This window comes from Maylandia zebra, linkage group LG3 (assembly GCF_041146795.1).
Source record: "Maylandia zebra isolate NMK-2024a linkage group LG3, Mzebra_GT3a, whole genome shotgun sequence".
In the NCBI taxonomy this organism is placed as follows: domain Eukaryota; kingdom Metazoa; phylum Chordata; class Actinopteri; order Cichliformes; family Cichlidae; genus Maylandia; species Maylandia zebra.
In genome coordinates this window covers 6151705-6172823 of record NC_135169.1, presented here as the reverse complement: position 1 = coordinate 6172823, position 21119 = coordinate 6151705, and the positions used below count along the sequence as shown (strand labels likewise).

Genomic DNA, 21119 nt, shown 5'->3' with positions numbered 1-21119 from the left:
AAAAAAGTGGACCACATCAGTCCAGCTCTGAGGTCCTTACACTGGCTGCCTGTCCGTCAGAGGATAGACTTTAAAGTTCTGATGCTGGCCTATAAAGCTCTGAATGGTTTAGGACCAAAATACATCAGTGACCTCCTGACCCAGTATGAACCTTCCAGATCCCTCAGGTCATCTGGATCCGGTCTTTTATCAGTTCCTAGAATCAGAACCAGACACGGAGAAGCTGCATTCAGCTTTTATGCTCCTTATATCTGGAACAAACTCCCAGAAAGCCTCAGATCAGCTGAAACACTCAGTTTATTTAAATCCAGGTTGAAGACTCACCTATTCTCAGCTGCATTTGAATAAAGCACCAAATCCACACTTTTAAGCTTAAATTTCAAAACTTACATTAACTACTGATTTTATCTACTGTTCTGATTTTATCTGTTTTGATTTTATCTGTTTTGATTTTATATACTGTTTTGTTTGTTTGTTTGTTTGTTTGTTTGTTTGTTTGTTTGTTTGTTAAGTGGGTTAGAGCTCTGGGTAGCTCCCCAGCTGGGTCTAGACTTGGTCTAGAGAGTATTTTAAATTCAGGGAATTTAAAATAGAAAGTAGCTCGTCCACAGAAGGACTGGTAGCTCCCCTTACGATAAGGGTTCAGATCGCGCGAACAGGTGTGGGATTAGAGCTCTGGGTAGCTCCCCAACTGGGTCTAGACTTGGTCTAGAGAGTATTTTAAATTCAGGGAATTTAAAATAGAAAGTAGCTCGTCCACAGAAGGACTGGTAGCTCCCCTTACGATAAGGGTTCAGATCGCGCGAACAGGTGTGAAATGTGTGTGTTTAGTTAGTTTGTTTGTTTGCTTGTTTTAATCAATTTTAAATCATGATTTTTATTTGTTTTTGTTTCTAATGTCTCTGTAAAGCACTTTGAATCACCTTGTTGTTGAAATGTGCTATACAAATAAATTTGCCTTGCCTTGCCTTGATGACCTCTAGAAATTTTTATTAATATCTTTAAAATGATAGTAGCACAAACGACAATTTTTGCAGCACAAACCAGCACAAACGTAGCACAAACGTTTGATACCACTTTTGTTGGATTTGAAGAAGGTGGGGGGGGCCAACTTCACTCACATGTTTCTATCTGTGTTCTCATTCCTTCCTCTGTTGTTCCTTCTGATCTCAAATCATTTTTTTCTTTGACTGCTTCTTAAGCACTTAATTAGAGGTTGCTGGGACCAAAGCTTGATAATAAGTCTCCAGCTTGAAGCAAAAAAGAGCTTTCCACCCTCATTTTCGGAGCTTCTCCTCATGTTAAGGACTGAGGAAGAGCGTCGTTTCGCCAAGTTGGACCGCATGAAGAAACATTTGGGTGCAACAAAAGCTGCTGCACATGCACACTCAGTTTTTAGTATGCCCACCTTTGGCCAAGCGCCACTTGCGACTCCTACTCCAACCGACAGTGAAGCTGTGAAACTCGAACAAAAAGTCAATGAACTCACAAAGCAAGTTGAACAGTTAACTTTAACTCAAAGGCCAAGGAGCACCACCCCAAGTACTGAACCTCTTGTAAGCACTAAATCCAAATCTGTGAACCCAAAACCGAATGAAACTGCCAAGTTTGAAAGTCAAATAGCTGAGTTGACCAAACAAGTCCAAATGCTTGTCCAAAGCCAAAGACATTCAACCAAACCTGAGATATATGAGCCCAAAAATTCTCTAGCTGTCAACACCAGAAACTCACAGACATTTGCTAAAGTCCCTGGCACACCTAGGGCATGGTTTTGCTTTAAGTGTGGGGAAGACAATCATATCGCAGTAAGCTGCACAAATGATGCTAATCCCACACTTGTCCGAGAAAAGCATGCAGAGTTGAGGAAGAAACAGGCTGATTTTGCTGCACGACAGGCCACAGCCCCGTTTGCTTTAAACTAGTGGCAGCTCCTGTTGTGGGACACCCAGGAGCTGAAACCCTTGATTTCCCCAGTCCCGAAACATTAGCTTGTGGTCCTGAAGTGCAAATCACTGAACCCATTCATCCCATAGACAGCCTAGATCCTAACTTCTTCTTCCCTCAAGGTCTCATAGGCCCACGCTTTGCAGACTCAGTACTTGCTGACGGGGTACCCTGTGAATCCATAATGGACTCAGGCTCACAGGTTACAACCATTTCTGAGTCTTTTCACAAGATGCACCTTTCCCACCTTCCCATCCAGCCAATACATGCTCTTCTTGAAATTGAAGGAGCAGGAGGGCAAAACGTGCCATACTTGGGTTACGTTCAGACTTGCATTACATTTCCCGAAAACATTGCAGGCAAAGAACAACAATTAGCTGTCTTGGCCCTTGTTGTTCCTGAGTGTCACTTTAACAGTAGAATTCCGCTGTTGATAGGGACAAATGTGCTTTTACGGGTTTATGGACAGTTAGTACATCAAGATGGTCCCAAGTTCATTCGTAAGCTACACTCTAAGCAGTTTGCAACGATCCTTCAACATGTTGCCCAAGTACAAAGAAATGATACTCATTCCTGCCCTGTCATGTTGCATAGCAAAGGGGCAGTGACAATCCCTGCAAGACACAAACAATGCCTAATGGGAAATGTGAGGTTAAGAAAGAACAACCGGAACACAAGTTTTGTCCTTGAGCCGCATGAGCAATACAAGTTACCAGGTGGATTGCTTCTTGAATCGGCTTTAGTAGACATTCCTTTTAATTCCAGCAGTAAAGTACCTGTCATTGTACACAATGTTAGTGAACATGCTGTTACGTTGCAGTCAAATAGCATTGTCGCTCAAGCTTGTGCAGCTCAACACGTTTCCCCACTAGCATCGAGTCAAACTCGGAATCCTCCAAGTCAAAATGAACCAGACAGCGACAACCTCACATTCAACCTTGATGATTCTCCCATCCCAGAGCAATGGAAAGAGCGAATTCTGGGAAAACTGAGATCCATCCCTGAAGTTTTTGCTCTCGATGACATGTCCCATGGCCACACCACAGCTGTGAAGCACCAAATCAAATTGAACAATGAAACACCTTTCAAAGAGCGGCCGAGGCCCATACACCCAAGTGACAGAGAAGCTGTCAAACAACATCTAAGAGAATTACTGGATGCAGGCATCATTCGAGAGTCACAAAGTCCTTTCGCCTCACCAATTGTATTGGTAAGGAAAAAGAATGGCTCGATAAGGCTTTGCATAGATTACCGTAAACTAAATCTAAGAACTATTCAAGATGCATATGCCCTGCCAAATATTGAGGAGACATTCACAGCTCTGAGTGGAGCTAAATGGTTTTCGGTCATGGACCTTAAGTCCGGTTACTATCAGGTGGAGGTAGCCGAGGAGGACAAGCCTAAGACAGCCTTTATGTGTCCTCTTGGCTTCTATGAATTTAATAGGATGCCACAGGGTGTTACAAATGCCCCAAGCACCTTCCAACGCCTGATGGAGAAGTGTGTGGGTGATCTCCACCTCACCGAAGTGCTTGTCTTTTTAGACGACCTGATTGTGTTCTCAGACACATTAGAAGAGCACGAATCCAGGCTAACGAAAGTTCTTACTCGCTTGAGAGACTACGGTCTTAAATTATCCCCAGAAAAATGCCACTTCTTCAAAACATCTGTGAAGTATTTAGGGCATGTTGTGGATGCTCACGGAGTCCACACCGATCCTGAAAAGATCTCTGCTCTGAAATGTTGGCCGCGCCCATCCAATTTCAAAGAGCTTAAATGTTTTTTAGGCTTCGCTGGATACTATAGGCGTTTCGTTGAAGGGTACTCCAAGATAGCCAAACCGTTGAATCGTCTCACTGCCGGTTACCGGCCACCGAAGAAGAGAGGCAAGATTTACAAAAGAGAACCGCCCAGACTTTCTTACAGTCCCACTCAGCCTCTCGGGGAACAATGGACTCATGAGTGTGAAACCTCCTTCCGAACAATAATCGAAAAGCTGACTTCTGCACCAATTCTTGCTTTTGCCAACCCTCAACTCCCCTATGTATTGCACATGGATGCTTGTCGGGATGGGTTGGGAGCTGCGCTCTATCAGGAGCAAGAGGGGAGGCTGAGAGCAGTTGCTTACGCTAGCAGGGGGCTTTCTAAGAGTGAACAGAACTATCCCACACACAAACTTGAATTCTTAGCCCTCAAGTGGGCTGTGTGTGAAAAGTTCAATGACTACCTTTACGGTTCTAGCTTCACAGTCCTGACCGACAATAACCCGCTAACTTATGTTTTGACAACTGCAAAATTAGATGCGGCAGGACACAGGTGGCTGGCTGCCTTGTCTACTTACAATTTCAATATTAAGTACAGGGCAGGTCAAGCAAACAAAGATGCTTATGGGTTGTCACAGCGGCCCCAAGAGCCTCCTCATGAAGATGAGGCATTTGTCAAAGAAAAAGCTCGCATTGATGATATGAAAGAATGTCTCATTAGCATGCCAAACAATCTTGACCATGAAACGTTTTCTGCCTTGTGTCAGCGTCACTCAGTGTCATGCCATTCAGAAACCCTCTCAGTTGTCCAGAGTCTTGCTATTGACCCCAGCTCAGTCACTGAGGCTTATGGAGAAGACATCTTACCCTCAATGACAGATGCTGATTGGTGCGCTGCACAAAAGGATGATCCTTCTCTCGCTCGTGTTATAGCCCTGTTGAGAAGAGGCTTGAAACCCAGCCCCAAAGAAACAAATCTTGAATCGTCAGATGTTAAACTCCTTCTGAAACAATGGAACAAACTCAAGCTCAGTAATGGCGTGCTTTACAGGAAATTCAATGACAGAGATTCCCTTGTGTACCATTTAGTGCTGCCCCAAAAGTACCGCGACAGAGCCCTGAAAGGTGTACACGCTCGGGGTTGAGCGTGCCTTACATCTCGCTCGGCCAAGGTTCTACTGGCCACGAATGGCTCAGTCCATTGAAGAGAAGTGTAAGAAATGCTCACGTTGTCTCATGAGGAAGGCCCTTCCCCAAAAGGCTGCTCCACTACAGAATATCCAGGCAACTTACCCTCTTGAGCTAGTGTGCATTGATTACTTGTGTATTGAGCCCGATAGTCGAGACACCAGAAATGTGTTAGTGTTGACGGACCATTTCACAAAATTTGCAGTCGCGGTCCCGACAAAAGATCAAAAGGCTAAGACAATAGCCAGGGCCCTTAGGGATCACCTCATCATCCCCTATGGTATCCCTAGTCGTCTGCTTAGTGACCAAGGCAGAGATTTCGAATTTAAGCTTGTGAAAGAGCTCTGCACATTGATTGGGACAAGCAAAATTCGCACAACGCCCTATCATCCACGAGGAAACCCGGTGGAAAGGTACAATAGGACTGTCTTAGACATGTTAGGCACACTGGAGGACAAAGACAAGTATCATTGGAGAGACTTTGTTAGGCCATTAACACATGCCTACAACTGTACACGAAATGACACAACAGGGTACTGTCCATACGAACTTATGTTCGGCAGACAGCCGAGGTTGCCTATTGATCTTGTCCTTGGTACTCACCCGGGCAAAACCAGCCCAAAGTCTTACTCTGACTATGTTAAAGGTCTTCGCCAAAACCTCCAAGAGAGTTACACCCTTGCCAGCGAACACTCACAAAAGATGGGTGAGAAGTAGGGCTGGGCCATATTATACCGTTCACGATAATACCGGTATAAAGTTTGGCAACGATAGGAAAATGAAATATCGCGATAGAATGTGGGCAAAATGCGCATGCGCAGTGCCTTTGTTTTCATACGCACATGGCAGAAAAAGTATGGCGGCAATGGAGGATGACACGGACGAAGGCGCGTCTTTGAATGAAGCGGGTGAGCCAGAATTGGTCAGTAAAAACGGTGCAACTTCGGTGGTGTGGAAGTGGTTTGGTTTTCGTCCATCGGATACCCACCAAAGCAAAATTTTTTGTAGAACATGCAAGCGGGCCATCGCGGCGAAGGGAGGAAACACTACAAACCTATTTTATCATTTGAAGCAGAAGCACTCCTCTGAGTACAAAAAAGCCATTAAAGCACGTGAAGAGTTGTCCGCTTCAACTAGCGAGGTGGTAAGACCAAAGAAGATGACTCAACAAACAATCAACGTAGCTTTAAATAGCTCCATGCCTTATGACAAAAGTAACAAACGCTGGGGGGAGCTAACTAATGCAGTGACACATTGTTTAGCCAGGGATATGATGCCTATTCAGAGTGTGGAAAGAGAAGGTTTCAAAAAGATGCTTAAAACGTTCGATCCACGCTACAAGCTACCCACAAAGAAATACTTCTCTAAAGTCGCCTTGCCTGCTTTATATGAAGAGATCCGTACTGAGGTGTCAAATGCGTTATCTTCGGTGGAGTTTTTTGCGTCCACCACGGACATGTGGTCAAGCCGAACATCAGACCCCTACATGAGCCTCACAATACATTATGTGGACAAAGACTGGAAGCTACAAAACAAGTGCCTCGAAACATGTTTTTTCCCCGAGGACCATACTGGGGAAAATATAGCCAGAGTCTTAAAAGAGTTCCTCAGCTCGTGGAATCTTCAGGAGGAAAAACAAGTGTGTGTGACGACTGACAACGGGGCCAACATTGTGAAAGCCGTCGCACTCAACAACTGGACCAGACTTTCATGCTTCGGACATCGCCTGCACATTGCAATAGGTACGTTTTTTTGGGGTTTTTTTGCTATAGGTAAGTTAATTATAACGTCAGATTAAGAACTTATTGTATTAGTTTAAATGATGGTAATAATACTGTTTGTGTTATTAATCTCTGAATGTGGGTAGTTGTACTGCAAGATATATCTATATCTATATCTATATATATATATATATAGATATATATATCTATAGATATATATATCTATATATATATATATAGATATCTATATATATATATATATATATATATATAGAGATCTATATATATAGATCTATATATATAGATATCTATATATATATATATCAAATTCAAATCAAATTCAAATTTTATTTGTCACGTACACAGTCATACACAGTACGATATGTAGTGAAATGCTTGGACAACTGCTCGTGACCTAAAGAAAACAAAAAAGGAAAGGCTATGAATAAGATAGGAAATAAATATGAAAAATTAAAAAGGGTAAATTTAACTAGGAAGGAATAAAATATAAATTAAGGTTAAAAATGAAATAACTGTACAACACAAATTAGAATGAAGGGTAAATTTAACTGGGAAGAATAAGATAAAATATATAAATTAAAGTTGAAAATAAAATAACTGTACAACAAAATACACAATATATATCTATATCTATATATATATATATATATATATATATATATATATATATATTAGAGAGAGAGAGAGAGATGTGTGTGTAAATAATTGTGTGTTATACAACTTAAATGTCACATTCCACACCGCATTAATAGTGCTGTTGAAACTGTGTTTCCTTTTAAATGTATGTCTTTTAGAAAGAAGTGTGAAGGACCCAAGGATCGAACGAGCAGTTGGAGTGGGAAAGAAGATTGTTGCTGCTTTTGGCCATAGCTGGAAGCGCCAGCGAGCTCTGCAGGCTGCCCAAAAGGAACTGGGCCTACCAGAACACAAACTCATAACTGAATGTTGCACTCGTTGGGGTTCAAAGCAGAGAATGATCCAACGGCTGCTGGAACAAGAAAAAGCTATAACACAGGTTTTAGCTGCTGATAAAACCACAAGGCACCTCATGTTGACATGGCAAGACATTGAAGTGCTTGACTCGGTCAGCACTGCACTGAATCCACTCCTAGAGTTTACAGATGCTTTCTCTGCTGAAGAGTATGTAACCATTTCATGTGTTAAGCCTGTTCTTCAGATGTTTAACAATGACATGTTAAAAGTAAAAGAAGGTGACACTGAGCTGACCAAAGACATCAAAACAGCAATACTTGACTACATGAACAAAAGCTACACAGACAGTGTCACAGAGAGGCTTGTTAACATGGCTTCTTTCCTTGATCCACGGTTTCATACAGAATATTTCAGTGAGAGAGAAAGCAAAGCCATCAAAGTTCAAGTCATGAGTGAACTAGAGCATCTTGTCCCACACCAGGGTATCACAGGTTTTTCAGAAACACTTCATACATCTACTGGTGACCAAACAAATCAGGGAGCTGTTAAAAAGCAAAAGAAGAGTCTCGGGAGTTTTTTGAAGGGACCAGTTAGTGGCAAGATGGAGGTAACTGCAGAGAGGTTATCATCTGAACTGAGATGTTATGTGAATAGTCCACCAGCAGACAGTGAGTGTGATCCTCTTTCGTGGTGGAAAGTTCACACAGTAAACTTTCCCCACATCAGCAGATTAGCTAGGAAATACCTCTGCATTCCAGCAACTAGCTCTGCATCTGAAAGGTTGTTCAGCACAGGTGGAAATGTTGTAACTTGTCAAAGGTCCTCCCTTAAGCCCGCATCTGTGAACATGTTAGTGTTTCTGACAAAGAATCTTAAAACTTGAAATGTAGAAAAACTTCCAGGAGCAGTAGCATAATTTATCTGTTTTTTGTTTGTTTTGTTTTTACTCAAGAGTTTGTGCAATATTATTATTTGACTTATTGATTTTGCACACTGCACTTTTGTTACAAAGCACCTCTTAAGTTTTGTGGATATACATGATTATGGATAACCATGTATATAACAGGATAACCACTGTTGAATTTTGTGTGGCTGTAATGCACGTTAAAATAAACAGCTGCTTGTTTAAACAAAAACAAATTGATGGGGTTTTTTTCCACTAAAAAAGTTGTAGAGTTGTATTTTGTTTTGCGTCAATTATATCGTCAGTTATATCGTTATCGCAAATTTTCAAATCTATATCGTGATAAATATTTTTTGCCATATCGCCCTGCCCTAGTGAGAAGAATAAAATGAGGTTTGATAAAAAGATCAAGGCTGCAGAACTGTTTCCAGGTGACAGAGTTTTAGTAAGGAACGTAAATGTTAGAGGGAAGCACAAACTTGCTAACCGTTGGGAACAAAATATTCACATTGTTGTCAAACGGGTCAAAGACAGCCCAGTGTATGTTGTCAGACTGGAAAACGGAGACGGCCCCCAGCGTACATTGCACCGGGATTTGCTTCTCCCTTGCGGGTTCTTACCTGTTGAAGATCAGGTTGGATCGGACTCTCAAAATGTGAATCAAAGGAAAATGAGGACCAGGAGTAAACCAAACTGCACAAAAGGCAACGACAAGGATAATGGAGGAGAGTACAGTGATGAGATGAGTGATGAAGAGGAATTATGTTTTGGCACATGGAATCCACAAATCATCACAAAAGCCCCTTACATTCAAATTGAGTCAGCTCATCCTAAAGCCCAACAGCAATTGGACAGTCATCCCCCTGTATCATCCCCTGACACTGCTGTACCGGAAACGTCCTTACCTGATATTGGAAAACCTACCTTGACACAACCTGAAGTCTCTAACACAAGTCATGTGGACTATGTTCCTTCCGATGCTAGGTCTTCAGACCATGTTGTGATTGACATTCTCGAGCCCAACTTGACACCTACCATGACTGATGCAGATTTCACTCCACCAGAGCCTGCAGTCATTAATGATGATGCTGTTAGTACTGATGCTGGTGCTACAGAACCAGTGAGGTTGAGGCGCTCTGACAGAGAAAGACGCCCACCTCAGAAATTCACTTATGATGAGTTAGGAGAGCCGCTGACCTTGGCTATTAGCTCCTTTTTCCAAACCTTAGGTGTTGCATTCTCCAAAACTGTCGTGTCACCTTTACCAGGCCCCAGTTGGTCAACGATGCATGAAGGGACTCATGCCGTTTAGAGGGGGAGAGTGTAACCCATGGTTATTTTATTGCCAATTGTATTCTGTTTTTATTCTAATTTGAAGTTTTACTGTTTTGTTAAATGCTGAGTTTTCCCATGTACCGTGAATGCATCATAGCGCGTGCGTGGTGACTTTCTTTCATATCTATAAATATAAATATATGTACACTAGTGATTAAATAAGAAAATCTTGAAAAGAAATATGACAGGAGGGCAGATGGGATATTGCACAGGAATACAAAGCAGAAAATTACAGTATTGCACTTTTAAATATAAATATCAATAACAATAAAGTGGAGTGATCGGTGCAGATTATACAGAGTACTTGTGAAGCTGCAGGGTAGCTTCTGAGTGCTGTGTTGTGTGTGTTTAACTGTTGTGGTTGAGGTGTCTTATGGCTTGATGGTAAAAACTGTTCTTTAGTCTTGTAGTCCGAGCAGACAGACTCCTGTAACGTCTGCCAGATGGTAACAAGGAGAACAGCTGATGTGCTGGGTGGCTGTGGTCCTTGATGATGCTGTGTGCTTTACGGAGGCATCGCTGGAAATAAATGTCCTGAATGGCAGGAAGCCTCGTGCCAGTGATGTGCTCTGCTGCCTTCGCCACCCTCTGTAGTGATTTACGGCTGCTGGCAGAGCAGCTTCCGTACCAAACTGTGATGTAGCTCGTCAGCAAGCTCTCAATTGCACACCTGGAAAAATTTGAGGTGATGTTGGCGTTCATGCTAAACTTCCTCAGCCTCCTCAGGAAGTAAAGCCGCTGGCGAGCATTCCTGATAGCAGTGTCTGTGTCAAGGGTCCAGGATACGTCTCGGTGATGTTGACTCCAAGGAATTTGAAGCTGCTGACCCTTTCGACCTTGACACCGTTGATGTGGATGGGCTGGTGTTCTCTGACTGGTCGTTTCCAGTATTCCACTATCATCTCTCTAGTTTTGCTGATGTTGAGAGTCAGGTTATTTTCCAGCCACCACTCGTACAGCGTACATCACCTCCTCTCTATAGGCCGTCTCATCATTGCCTGTGATGAGGCCTATGATGGTTGTGTCATCCGCAAACTTGATGATGATGTTGGACTCTTGTTTAGCAACACAGTCGTGTGTGAACAGGGAATATAGGAGGGGGCTAAGCACACAACCCTGTGGCGTACCTGTGTTTAGGATGAGTGATGAGGTGTGCTTACCAACTCTCACCACCTGGGGCCTGTTTGTGAGGAAGTTTAGAATCCATCTGCAGATCGGTGTTCCCAGCCCAAGGTCGACAAGCTTCATGGAAAGTTTCGAGGGGATGACACCGCACACTGTGCTTTGAGGTAGCAGTCAAGAAAGGTGTAGTTTGTGTCTATGAACTGTGCACACCTGTGTGGATCAGCGTGCTTGTATTCAAAAGGCTTCTCTATGTAGCGTTCTGTTTGAGGAGTGTGTGGGGAGCCATAGCCCCGTCCCCCAGGGCATGAAGCAGGCATGGAGGAGATCCAGGCCCCACAGTGCGAGAGCCCGAGGAGGACCACCGGAGAGGCATCTGTGCCACCCTCCTGGGAAGAGCTGAGGAGAGCCCCAAATGAGGGGTCCCACAGCAGCCATGGAGCAGAGGCCAGAGGGGGTTGCAGTCGTGTGCCCACGGGCTCTGCCGGCAGCCACCTGTGCCAAAGTGAACCGAGCTGCAGGCCCAGAGGCCTGAGGGCCCCCCCACTCCCCGGGCGCCAGGCTTCGCCAAGCAGCCACAGGCAGTTAGCCGGTACATACCTGAGCCCCGGACACCAAGAACCACCAACACACTGACGCCTGAGGGCATCAGCCACCGGCAGGCGGTGTGATGAAGGGAGATAGACTTCCATACTTTGGAGGGCCTGAGATGTTCCCAGAGAGGTGGAGTCTAAGACCTGACCTGACATATGGACACAGACAGACAGGCACACAGAGACACAAATGTGCATTTCCATCCCTGTGCACACATATACAAATACTCAGCATTCACCCAACGCAAATAATAATAATAAACTTTCTTTGTAAAACACACTAAAAAACCCAAGGGTATACCAAGGTGCTTGACAACAGGAAAAAGGAGAAGGGAGCGATAAGAGAAAGCATTTGGCACGTATCAATTATAAAACCATGACAACCATAATACATAGAAGTAGTTAAGAAAGCATAATGGATAAAAATGTATCAACGCACACCAAATATTAGCTAGGTGGAAAAGCAATATTAAATAAATAAGTCTTTATCCGTGATTCAAACAATGGCATAGAGTCAGACGCAACAGGAAGATTGTTCCATAAGACTGGGGCAGCTACAGCAAACACATGGTCGCTCCGAGACTTCAGCCGAGAATGAGGATGCTGCAGAAGAAGTTGAGTAGCAGATCTAAGTGCTCTGACAGGAGTGTGTAATCAAAGACACTCATTGAGGTAGCTCAGCGCCAAATTATTGATAATTTTGTACGTGAAGAGTAGTATTTTAAAATGAATACGGTATTTAACTGGCAGCCAGTGCAAGTCAGCAAGAACAGGAATAATGGAAGAAAATTTCCTGCTACCCGTCAAAAGGTGTGCCACAGCATTCTGGAGAGTCTACAGTCTAAGGAGAAGGGAGGAGAAAAGGCCAATGTAAAGAGAGCTGTAGTAAGAGAGCTGGAAGTCACGAGTGCATGAATACGTTTTTCCAGGTCATTATGCGGAATATGGTGCTTGGCCTTAGAAATGAGGTGCCAGTGATGGGATTTCCAGCTCTTTTTAGAGAACTGGCTCTTTCAGCTCCCAACCGGCTCTTCAGGTTGTTTTGTTGCTGCAATTAATTTATGATTAACAAGAACATAAAATTATGCACAAAAGGAATTACTAATGTAAAAAAAAAAGTGGTTTTATTTATATATGTTTATATATAAATATATGTGGTGGCCCCTAGAGACAAAGCACGTACAAACTCCAAAACACATTTCTAGGGTTAACTGAACTTCCAAAACAGAGCTACCTAGATCACTTAAATTACACAATTGAAAGCATATGTGTATTGTTTGTGTAATTTAAGAAAATGTTCATTTACCTGCTACTACCACACACCAAATCTGGTCGTTGGTACTTCCTGGCTTGTGTAGCCACTAGGTAACAAAAGGTCATCACTGCGCCTAGCATCCTGGAGTACTTCTGTTGTGTTTTGTACGTGCTTCGCAGTTTTTACGTGTTTTCGAGTTTTTACGTGTTTTGGAGTTTTTAAGTGCTTCAGGGTTTGTACAGGTTTTGGAGTTTGTACGTGCTTTGTCTCCAAGGCCCATGGTAAATATACTTTTATTTATTCACTCCACATAAAATGTAATAAATAAATCATATAATACAGAAATTAACTATTTCCATTTCCATGGCCCCTCCGAACTCCTCCCACACCCGAGTTTTTGCTTCAACCACTGCCCGAGCTGCATTCCGCTTGGCCTGTCGATACCTGTCGGCTGCCTCCGGAGTCCCACAGGCTAACCAAGCCCGATAGGACTCCTTCTTCAGCCTGGTGGCTCCTTTCACCTCTGGTGTCCACCATTTGGTTCGGGGTGACCACCACGGCAGGCACCGACCACCTTGTGGATGTAGGTCAGTGCAGCAGCTTCGGCAATGGAGGTGCTGAACATGGACCATTCAGACTCAGTGTCCCCAGTCTCCCTCGAAATGCTGCTGAAGGTATGTGGAGGTGTGTGTTGAAGATCTCGCGGACTGGGGCCTCTCCTAGGAACTCCCAGCAAATCCTTACTATAGGTTTAGGTGCGCCAGGTCTGTCCAGTGTCCTCCTCGATCACCTGATCCAACTCCCCACCAGGTGATGATCAGTTGACAGCTCAGGCCCTCTCTTTATTCAATTCAATTCAATTCAATGTTATTTACATAGCCCAAAATCACAACAAAAGTCACCTCAAGGCGCTTTATATTGTACAGTAGATACAGAGAAAAGCCCAACAATCATATGACCCCCCTATGAGCAAGCACTTTGGCGACAGTGGGAAGGAAAAAATCCTTTTAACAGGAAGAAACCTCCGGCAGAACCAGGCTCAGGGAGGGGCGGAGCCATCTGCTGAAACCAGTTGGGGTGAGAGAAGGAAAACAGGATAAAGACATGCTGTGGAAGAGAGACAGAGGTTAAAAACAGATATGAATCAATGCAGAGAGGTCTATTAACACATAGTGAGTGAAGAAGAATCACCCAGTGCATCATGGGAATCCCCGGCAGCCTACGTCTATTGCAGCATAACTAAGGGAGGATTCAGGGTCACCTGGTCCAGCCCTAACTATAAGCTTTAGCAAAAAGGAAAGTTTTAAGCCTAATCTTGAAAGTACAGATAGTGTCTGTCTCCCGAATCCAAACTGGAAGCTGGTTCCACAGAAGAGGGGCCTGAAAACTGAAGGCTCTCCCTCCCAGTCTACTTTTAAATACTCTAGGAACAACAAGTAGGCCTGCAGAGCGAGAGTGAAGTGCTCTAATAGGGTGATATGGTACTACAAGGTCATTAAGATAAGATGGGGCCTGATCATTTAAGACCTTGTATGTGAGGAGCAGGATTTTGAATTCAATTCTGGATTTAACAGGAAGCCTATGGAGGGAAACCACGCATTACCCGAGTGTCCAGAAAATAGTGTGTCCTTATGGGCACTCTTATGTTTGTTTTGGCCAATCTGTGGTTTGTACAGTAGTCCAACAACAAAACACTGCTCGAATTCCGATCTGGAGAGGCAATTCCTCCTAATAATGCCTCTCCAGATCTTACTGTCGTTGCCCACATGAAGTCTCCCAGTAGGACAAAAGAGTCCCCAGGCAGAGCGCCCTTCAGCACTCCAAGGCAAGGCAAGGCAAGGCAAATTTATTTGTATAGCACAATTCAACAACAAGGTGATTCAAAGTGCTTTACAGAGACATTAGAAACAAAAACAAATAAAAATCATGATTTAAAATTGATTAAAACAAGCAAACAAACAAACTAACTAAACACACACATTCACATTCACACCTGTTCGCGTGATCTGAACCCTTATCGTAAGGGGAGCTACCAGTCCTTCTGTGGACGAGCTACTTTCTATTTTAAATTCCCTGAATTTAAAATACTCTCTAGACCCAGTCTAGACCCAGCTGGGGAGCTACCCAGAGCTCTAACCCACTTAACAAACAAACAAACAAACAAAACAGTATATAAAATCAAAACAGATAAAATCAGAACAGTAGATAAAATCAGTAGTTAATGTAAGTTTTGAAATTTAAGCTTAAAAGTGTGGATTTGGTGCTTTATTCAAATGCAGCTGAGAATAGGTGAGTCTTCAACCTGGATTTAAATAAACTGAGTGTTTCAGCTGATCTGAGGCTTTCTGGGAGTTTGTATTTTTATTTTTATTTAGTATTTATTTATTTATTGTCATTGTCAAGAACAATGAAATTGCGTTTGGGGCTTCCATACAACCCAAAAAAAAGAAGAAAATAATAAATACCCCTTAAAACCCAAGTGTACATATTTAACCCAGTGTGACTCCAATGCAATAAGACAATCCTTAGCAATAATGTTCGTAGAAATTCAGACAAAGACCTGAGAAACATGACAAAATACAACAATGCAACCCATTCAATATTATTGTACTGTGAGATATGATATCAGATATGATAGTTATCTATTTAAGAAAGGGGGGGGGGGGGCAGGAGGGGGAAGAGAATAAAGATATGATGCACCAATGCAGACCAGTTCATTGCTATTAAGAAGTTGGATATGGTTATTGTCCGTGAGAGGGGGGCAGAGAGTTCAGGAGCCTCACAGCCTGTGGATACAGGCTGTTGGCCAGTCTGGATGTTCTGGCCTGTATAGACCTGTACCTTCTCCCTGAGGGCAGCAGATGGAAAAGGTGGCGCGCAGGGTGATGTTGGTCCCGCAGGATACTGTGCACCCTCCTCAGACAGCGAGTGGGGAAGATATTACTGATCTCTGGCAGACTTGTTCCAATAATTCTGCCAGCTTCTTTCACCACCCGCTGGAGTGCTTGCTGATCGGCCTTGGTGCAGCTGGGGAACCACACTAGAAATCCATACGTCAGAACGCTGCTGATGGCACAGTTGTAGAAGTTCAACATCAGAGATCTGGGAATGTGTGCGCTCCGCAGTCTCCTCAGGTAGTAGAGGCGCTGTTGGGCCTTCCGTACAACTGAGGTGATATGGTTTCCCCAGGACAGGTCCTCGGTCACAGTTACCCCCAAGAATTTAAAACTGCTCACCCTCTCCACCGCCTCACTGCCAATGAAGAGAGGCAGATGGTTGTTATGGCCCCTCTTCCGGAAATCTACAATGATCTCCTTGGTCTTTTTGGTGTTTAAGACCAAGTTATTGTCGTGGCACCATGACTCTAGTTGTTGCACCTCTGTCCTATAGTTTGTCTCATCATTGTTGGATATAAGTCCGAGCACTGTAGTGTCATCTGCAAACTTAACAATGAGATTGGACGCGCAGGAGGAAATACAGTCATGGGTGAAGAGAGTGTGTAGCAGAGGGCTCAGAACACACCCCTGAGGGGCACCGGTGTTGACCACAAGGGTGGAAGAGGTGTTCTTACCCACTCTGACACTCTGTCTACGGTTAGTGAGGAAGTCCACAATCCAGTTGCACAGAGAGGAGTTAAGTCCCAGTTGGTGGAGTTTGGGACGGAGTTTGTATGGCCGGATGGTATTAAAAGCCGAGCTGTAGTCTACAAAGAGGAGCCGTGCATAGGTGTTCCTGTGTTCCAAGTGCTTCAGTAATGTGTGCAGCACTGTGGCGATCGCATCCTCGGTTGACCGGTTCTCCCTGTATGCAAACTGGTGCGAGTCCAGGGATGGTGGAAAAGCAGCTCTGATGTGTTTAATGACCAGTCTCTCCAGGCATTTGGCGGGAATGGGGGTGAGTGCCACAGGTCTGAAATCGTTCAGACATGTGACATTTGACTGTTTTGGGATGGGAACGATGGTTGCTGCTTTGAAACAGGATGGTACCAGTGAACAGGACAACGAGGTGTTATATATAGAGGTGAAGACGTCCGCCAGGTCCGCAGCACAGTCTTTTAGCACCCGGCCCAGCACTCCATCCGGCCCGGCCGCCTTCCTGGTGTTAATGCTCCGGAACACACGCCTCAGCTCATGAGTGCTCAGGACTGGAGCAGGGTCGGTTGAGGGGAGAGGGGACAGGACAGGGTCGGTGTTCTCCCTGTCAAAACGGGCATAAAAGAGATTTAGATCCTCAGCCAGAGTAGAACTGTCGGCTGAGGGTGATGGTGTTCTTCTTTTGTAGTCCGTGATAGCCCTGATGCCCTCCCAGACCTGCCTTGGGTTTGTGTTGTTCTCAAACCTGGCCTCGATACGCCTCCTGTGCTGCTGCTTGGCAGTCTTGATGCCTCTTCTCAGGTTGGCCCTGGCAGCACTGTATGCCTCCTGGTCCCCGGATTTGAAAGCGTTGTTCCTTGTTCGAATAAGTTGTTGAACTCCGTGTGTCATCCAGGGTGGATTATTAGGGAACACACGGAATCGTTTCCAAGTTGTTACATTGTCCACACAGAAACAGATGTAGTCCAAGACAGTGGAGGTGTAACTGTCCAATGCGACACGATTGTCAGTGTCCTGCACCTTGAATACATCCCAGTCTGTGCAGTGGAAACAGTCCTGAAGCATCGGAATAGCGTCCTGCGGCCATGTTCTCACGGTTTTGGTTGTAATCCCAGTGCTCTTGATCTTTTGTGTGTATATTGGGTGTAGCAGAAGGGAGAGATGGTCTGACAGACCCAGGTGGGGATAAGCCTGGGCTCTGTACGCATTCGCCATGTTGGTGTACACCTGGTCCAACGTTCCATCTCCTCTGGTAGCACACTTCACATTACGGTGGAAATTGTGAAGTACAGATTTCAGGTCCGCGTGGTTAAAATCCCCAGCCGCAATAAAGACACTGTCCGGGTGTGCTACCAGGCTGTTATTGATGCTGCTGCTCAATTGTGCTAACGCTAGCTTAGCATTAGCATCTGGTGGAATGTAAACAGTGCAGATGTAAACGGCAGAAAATTCCCGAGGGAGATAGAATGGACGGCACTTTAACACCAACAGTTCTACCTCTGTACTGCACAGTTTTTCCGTTACCGTGACGTTCGTGCACCAAAGGTTGTTAATATAGATGCACAGCCCCCCGCCAGTCTTCTTACCCGAGTCCGCAGACCTGTCGGCTCGATAGGCGGTGCGGCCTGCTAGATCGATAGCCGCATCGGGAATGGCGCTGTCCAGCCAGGTTTCAGTGAAAATCATGCACGAACAGTTATTAAAAGTCCGTCGAGTGGCGATCTGCAGTCGTATTTCATCCAGTTTGTAACGGATTGAACGGGCGTTGGAGAGGAATATGATCGGGAGTGGTGGTTTAAATGGACTAGTCTTTAGCCGTGCCCACAGGCCTCCCCGCTTGCCTCTCTTCTGCCTCCGCTCGCAACGTCCCTTCCTGCGGCTTGCTGTTGCGGGTAGCCCCGGGGGTTGCTTAACGATCTCCGGGGGGATGAGATACTCGGATGTTAGTTGAAGATCTCCACGGCTTAGTTGTAGTAGATCATCTCTGTTGTATTGAAGTAACCCCAGACTGTGTGAAATAATACACAGTACCACCAAAAGTGCAAAAGTGTAGGAGCTCCGGGCCGCTGCGTCTGTGCGCGCCGCCATCTTCCAGATATAAGGAGCATAAAAGCTGAATGCAGCTTCTCCGTGTCTGGTTCTGACTCTGGGAACTGATAAAAGACCGGATCCAGATGACCTGAGGGATCTGGAAGGTTCATACTGGGTCAGGAGGTCACTGATGTATTTTGGTCCTAAACCATTCAGAGCTTTATAGGCCAGCATTAGAACTTTAAAGTCTATCCTCTGACGGACAGGCAGCCAGTGTAAAGACCTCAGAGCTGGACTGATGTGGTCCACTTTTTTGGTCTTAGTGAGGACTCGAGCAGCAGAGTTCTGAATGAGCTGTAGATGTCTGACTGATTTTTTAGGTAGACCTGTAAAGATGCTGTTACAGTAATCAAGCCTACTAAAAATGAATGCATGGACTAGTTTTTCCAGGTCCTGTTGAGACATCAGATCTTTTATCCTTGAAATATTCTTGAGGTGATAGTAAGCTGACTTTGTTATTGTCTTAATGTGTTTTTCTAAGTTTAGGTCTGCATCCATCACTACACCCAAATTTCTCGCCTGGTTTGTGGTTTTTAGATGTATAGATTGAAATTCTCTGGTGACCTGTAATCGTTTTTCTTTGGCGCCAAAGACTATTACCTCAGTTTTGTTTTTGTTTAGCTGGAGAAAATTGTGGCACAACCAGTCATTGATTTCCTCAATGCATTTACCAAGAGCCTGTACAGGGCCTTGGTCTCCTGGTGACATTGTGATATATATTTGTGTGTCATCTGCATAGCTATGATAGTTTATTTTGTTGTTCTTTATAATCTGTGCCAGTGGGAGCATGTAAATGTTAAACAGAAGGGGTCCCAAGATGGAACCTTGGGGAACTCCACATGTGATACTTGTCTGCTCGGATGTGAAGTTACCTATTGATACAAAGTATTTCCTGTTTTCTAAGTATGTCTTGAACCAGTTTAGTACAGTTCCTGAAAGACCTGTCCAGTTCTCTAGTCGTTTGAGTAATATGTTGTGGTCAACTGTATCAAATGCTGCATTGAGATCCAGTAAAACTAGGACTGACATTTTTTCACGTTCTGTATTCAGACATATGTCATTAAACACTTTGGTCAGAGCGGTTTCAGTGCTGTGGTTCTGTCTAAAACCTGACTGGAAGGCATCGTAGTAGTTATTCTGTTTTAAGAAGTAACTGAGCTGTTGAGAAACTGCTTTTTCAATGATCTTACTTAAAAATGGGAGATTTGAGATCGGCCTGTAGTTGTTCATTTGTGTCTTGTCAAGATTGTCCTTTTTCAGTATAGGTTTTATTACAGCAGTTTTTAGTGATTCTGGAAACACACCTGATAATAAAGAAAAGTTGACGATCTGTAACAGGTCTGACTCTAAAGTCTTTGAGACCTTTTTGAAAAAACTTGTTGGCAGGACATCTAAACAGCAGGAGCAGGAGTTCAGTTGACCTTAGATGTCCTCCAGGTCTTTGCTGTTAATCGGGTGAAGCTGTTTCATGGTGTTTAAACAGTTTTTTGGTGGACACAGTACATATCCTGGATCTGCTGTTGATGTACCAATTGCTTGTCTAATTTTTTGGATTTTTTCTGTGAAGAATTTGGCAAAGTCATTGCAGGCCATGGTCGAATGAAGTTCAGCTGCCACTGACACAAAAGGGTTTGTTAGCCTGTCAACTGTAGAAAATAAGACCCGAGCATTATGGCTGTTTTTAGTGATGATGTCAGAGAAGTAGGACCTCCTTGCACTCCTCAGTTGTAAATTATAATTGTGAAGTTTCTCTTTATATATGTCATAGTGAACCTGGAGGTTTGTTTTTCTCCATCTGCGCTCAGCTTTCCTACACTCTCTTTTTTCATTTTTTACCAGTGTGGAGTTTCTCCATGGAGACTTTTTCCTTCCAGAGATAACCTTCACCTTAATGGGAGCAATAGTGTCCATTACATTTAACATGTTAGCATTGAAGCTATTGACGAGCTCATTGACTGACCCTCTGGACAGGTCAGGTGTTAATGGGAAGACCTGGTTAAAAATTGCACTACTGTGTTCAATTATACACCGTTTTGTGATCACTGTTGTTGATATATTTGTGTGGACTGAGATTTTACTTTCAAAGAAAACACAGTAATGATCAGACACGCCCACATCAGACACAGTAACCTTTGAAATGCTCAGGCCCTTGGAGATCAGTAGGTCAAGAGTGTGTCCTCTATTATGTGTGGCCTCCAGCTTTCTTGGAGTCCCGCCTAGGGACTCCAAGAAAGCTGGGTACTCTGAAGCACAACTCGGCGCATAAGCGCAGACGACAGTCAGGACCCGCCCGACCAGAAGGAGCAAGCAACAAATCCTCCCCTCCACTGGGAGAAACCCAAATATACAGGCAGCAAGCTGAGGGATACTAGAATACCCACCCCAACTCGTCGCATCTCACCAGGGGCAACTCCAGCCCATGGACAAAATAGCCTCTTGGATCCCTGGGACACACAAACCTCTCCACCACGATATGGTAGCGATTCACAGCAGGAATTTTTAATATTATTTAACGGTAATAAACAACATTTCTGACTGAAATCGTCTATGAATTAGTGAAAGTCAAATTGAGGGAATAAAGACAAGGACTTAAACTCAAAGGTTAAACTCCATCTTGAGCCGTTGTTTGTGTCAGACAGAATTTGATGTTGATGCT

At 44.1% G+C, this 21119-nt stretch overlaps 1 protein-coding gene across 2 annotated transcripts; it reads left to right on the top strand.

Moving 5' to 3' along the window:
- Positions 1–5608: 5608 nt before the first annotated feature.
- Positions 5609–8734, top strand: LOC143414534 (E3 SUMO-protein ligase ZBED1-like). 2 transcript variants are annotated; one of them, XM_076879142.1, is made up of 3 exons: positions 5609–6237; positions 6275–6637; positions 7432–8731. In XM_076879142.1, the coding sequence occupies exons 2-3, from the start codon at positions 6352–6354 to the stop codon at positions 8451–8453; spliced, it is 1308 nt and encodes a 435-aa protein (XP_076735257.1). In that variant the 5' UTR covers positions 5609–6237; positions 6275–6351; the 3' UTR covers positions 8454–8731. The 2 variants fall into 2 exon arrangements, with proteins under 2 accessions (XP_076735257.1, XP_076735252.1); XM_076879137.1 differs by having other exon boundaries at positions 5609–6637; positions 7432–8734.
- The last annotated feature ends 12385 nt before the right edge of the window (positions 8735–21119 follow it).

What these genes read in the sequence shown, in the direction of transcription:
- LOC143414534 (XM_076879137.1), top strand. Translation starts at nt 5,674, where the DNA reads ATGAAATATCGCGATAGAATGTGGGCAAAATGCGCATGCGCAGTGCCT. An exon ending in TCGCCTGCACATTGCAATAG is followed by an intron (nt 6,638 to 7,431) that starts GTACGTTTTTTT and finishes TATGTCTTTTAG; the next exon opens with AAAGAAGTGTGAAGGACCCA.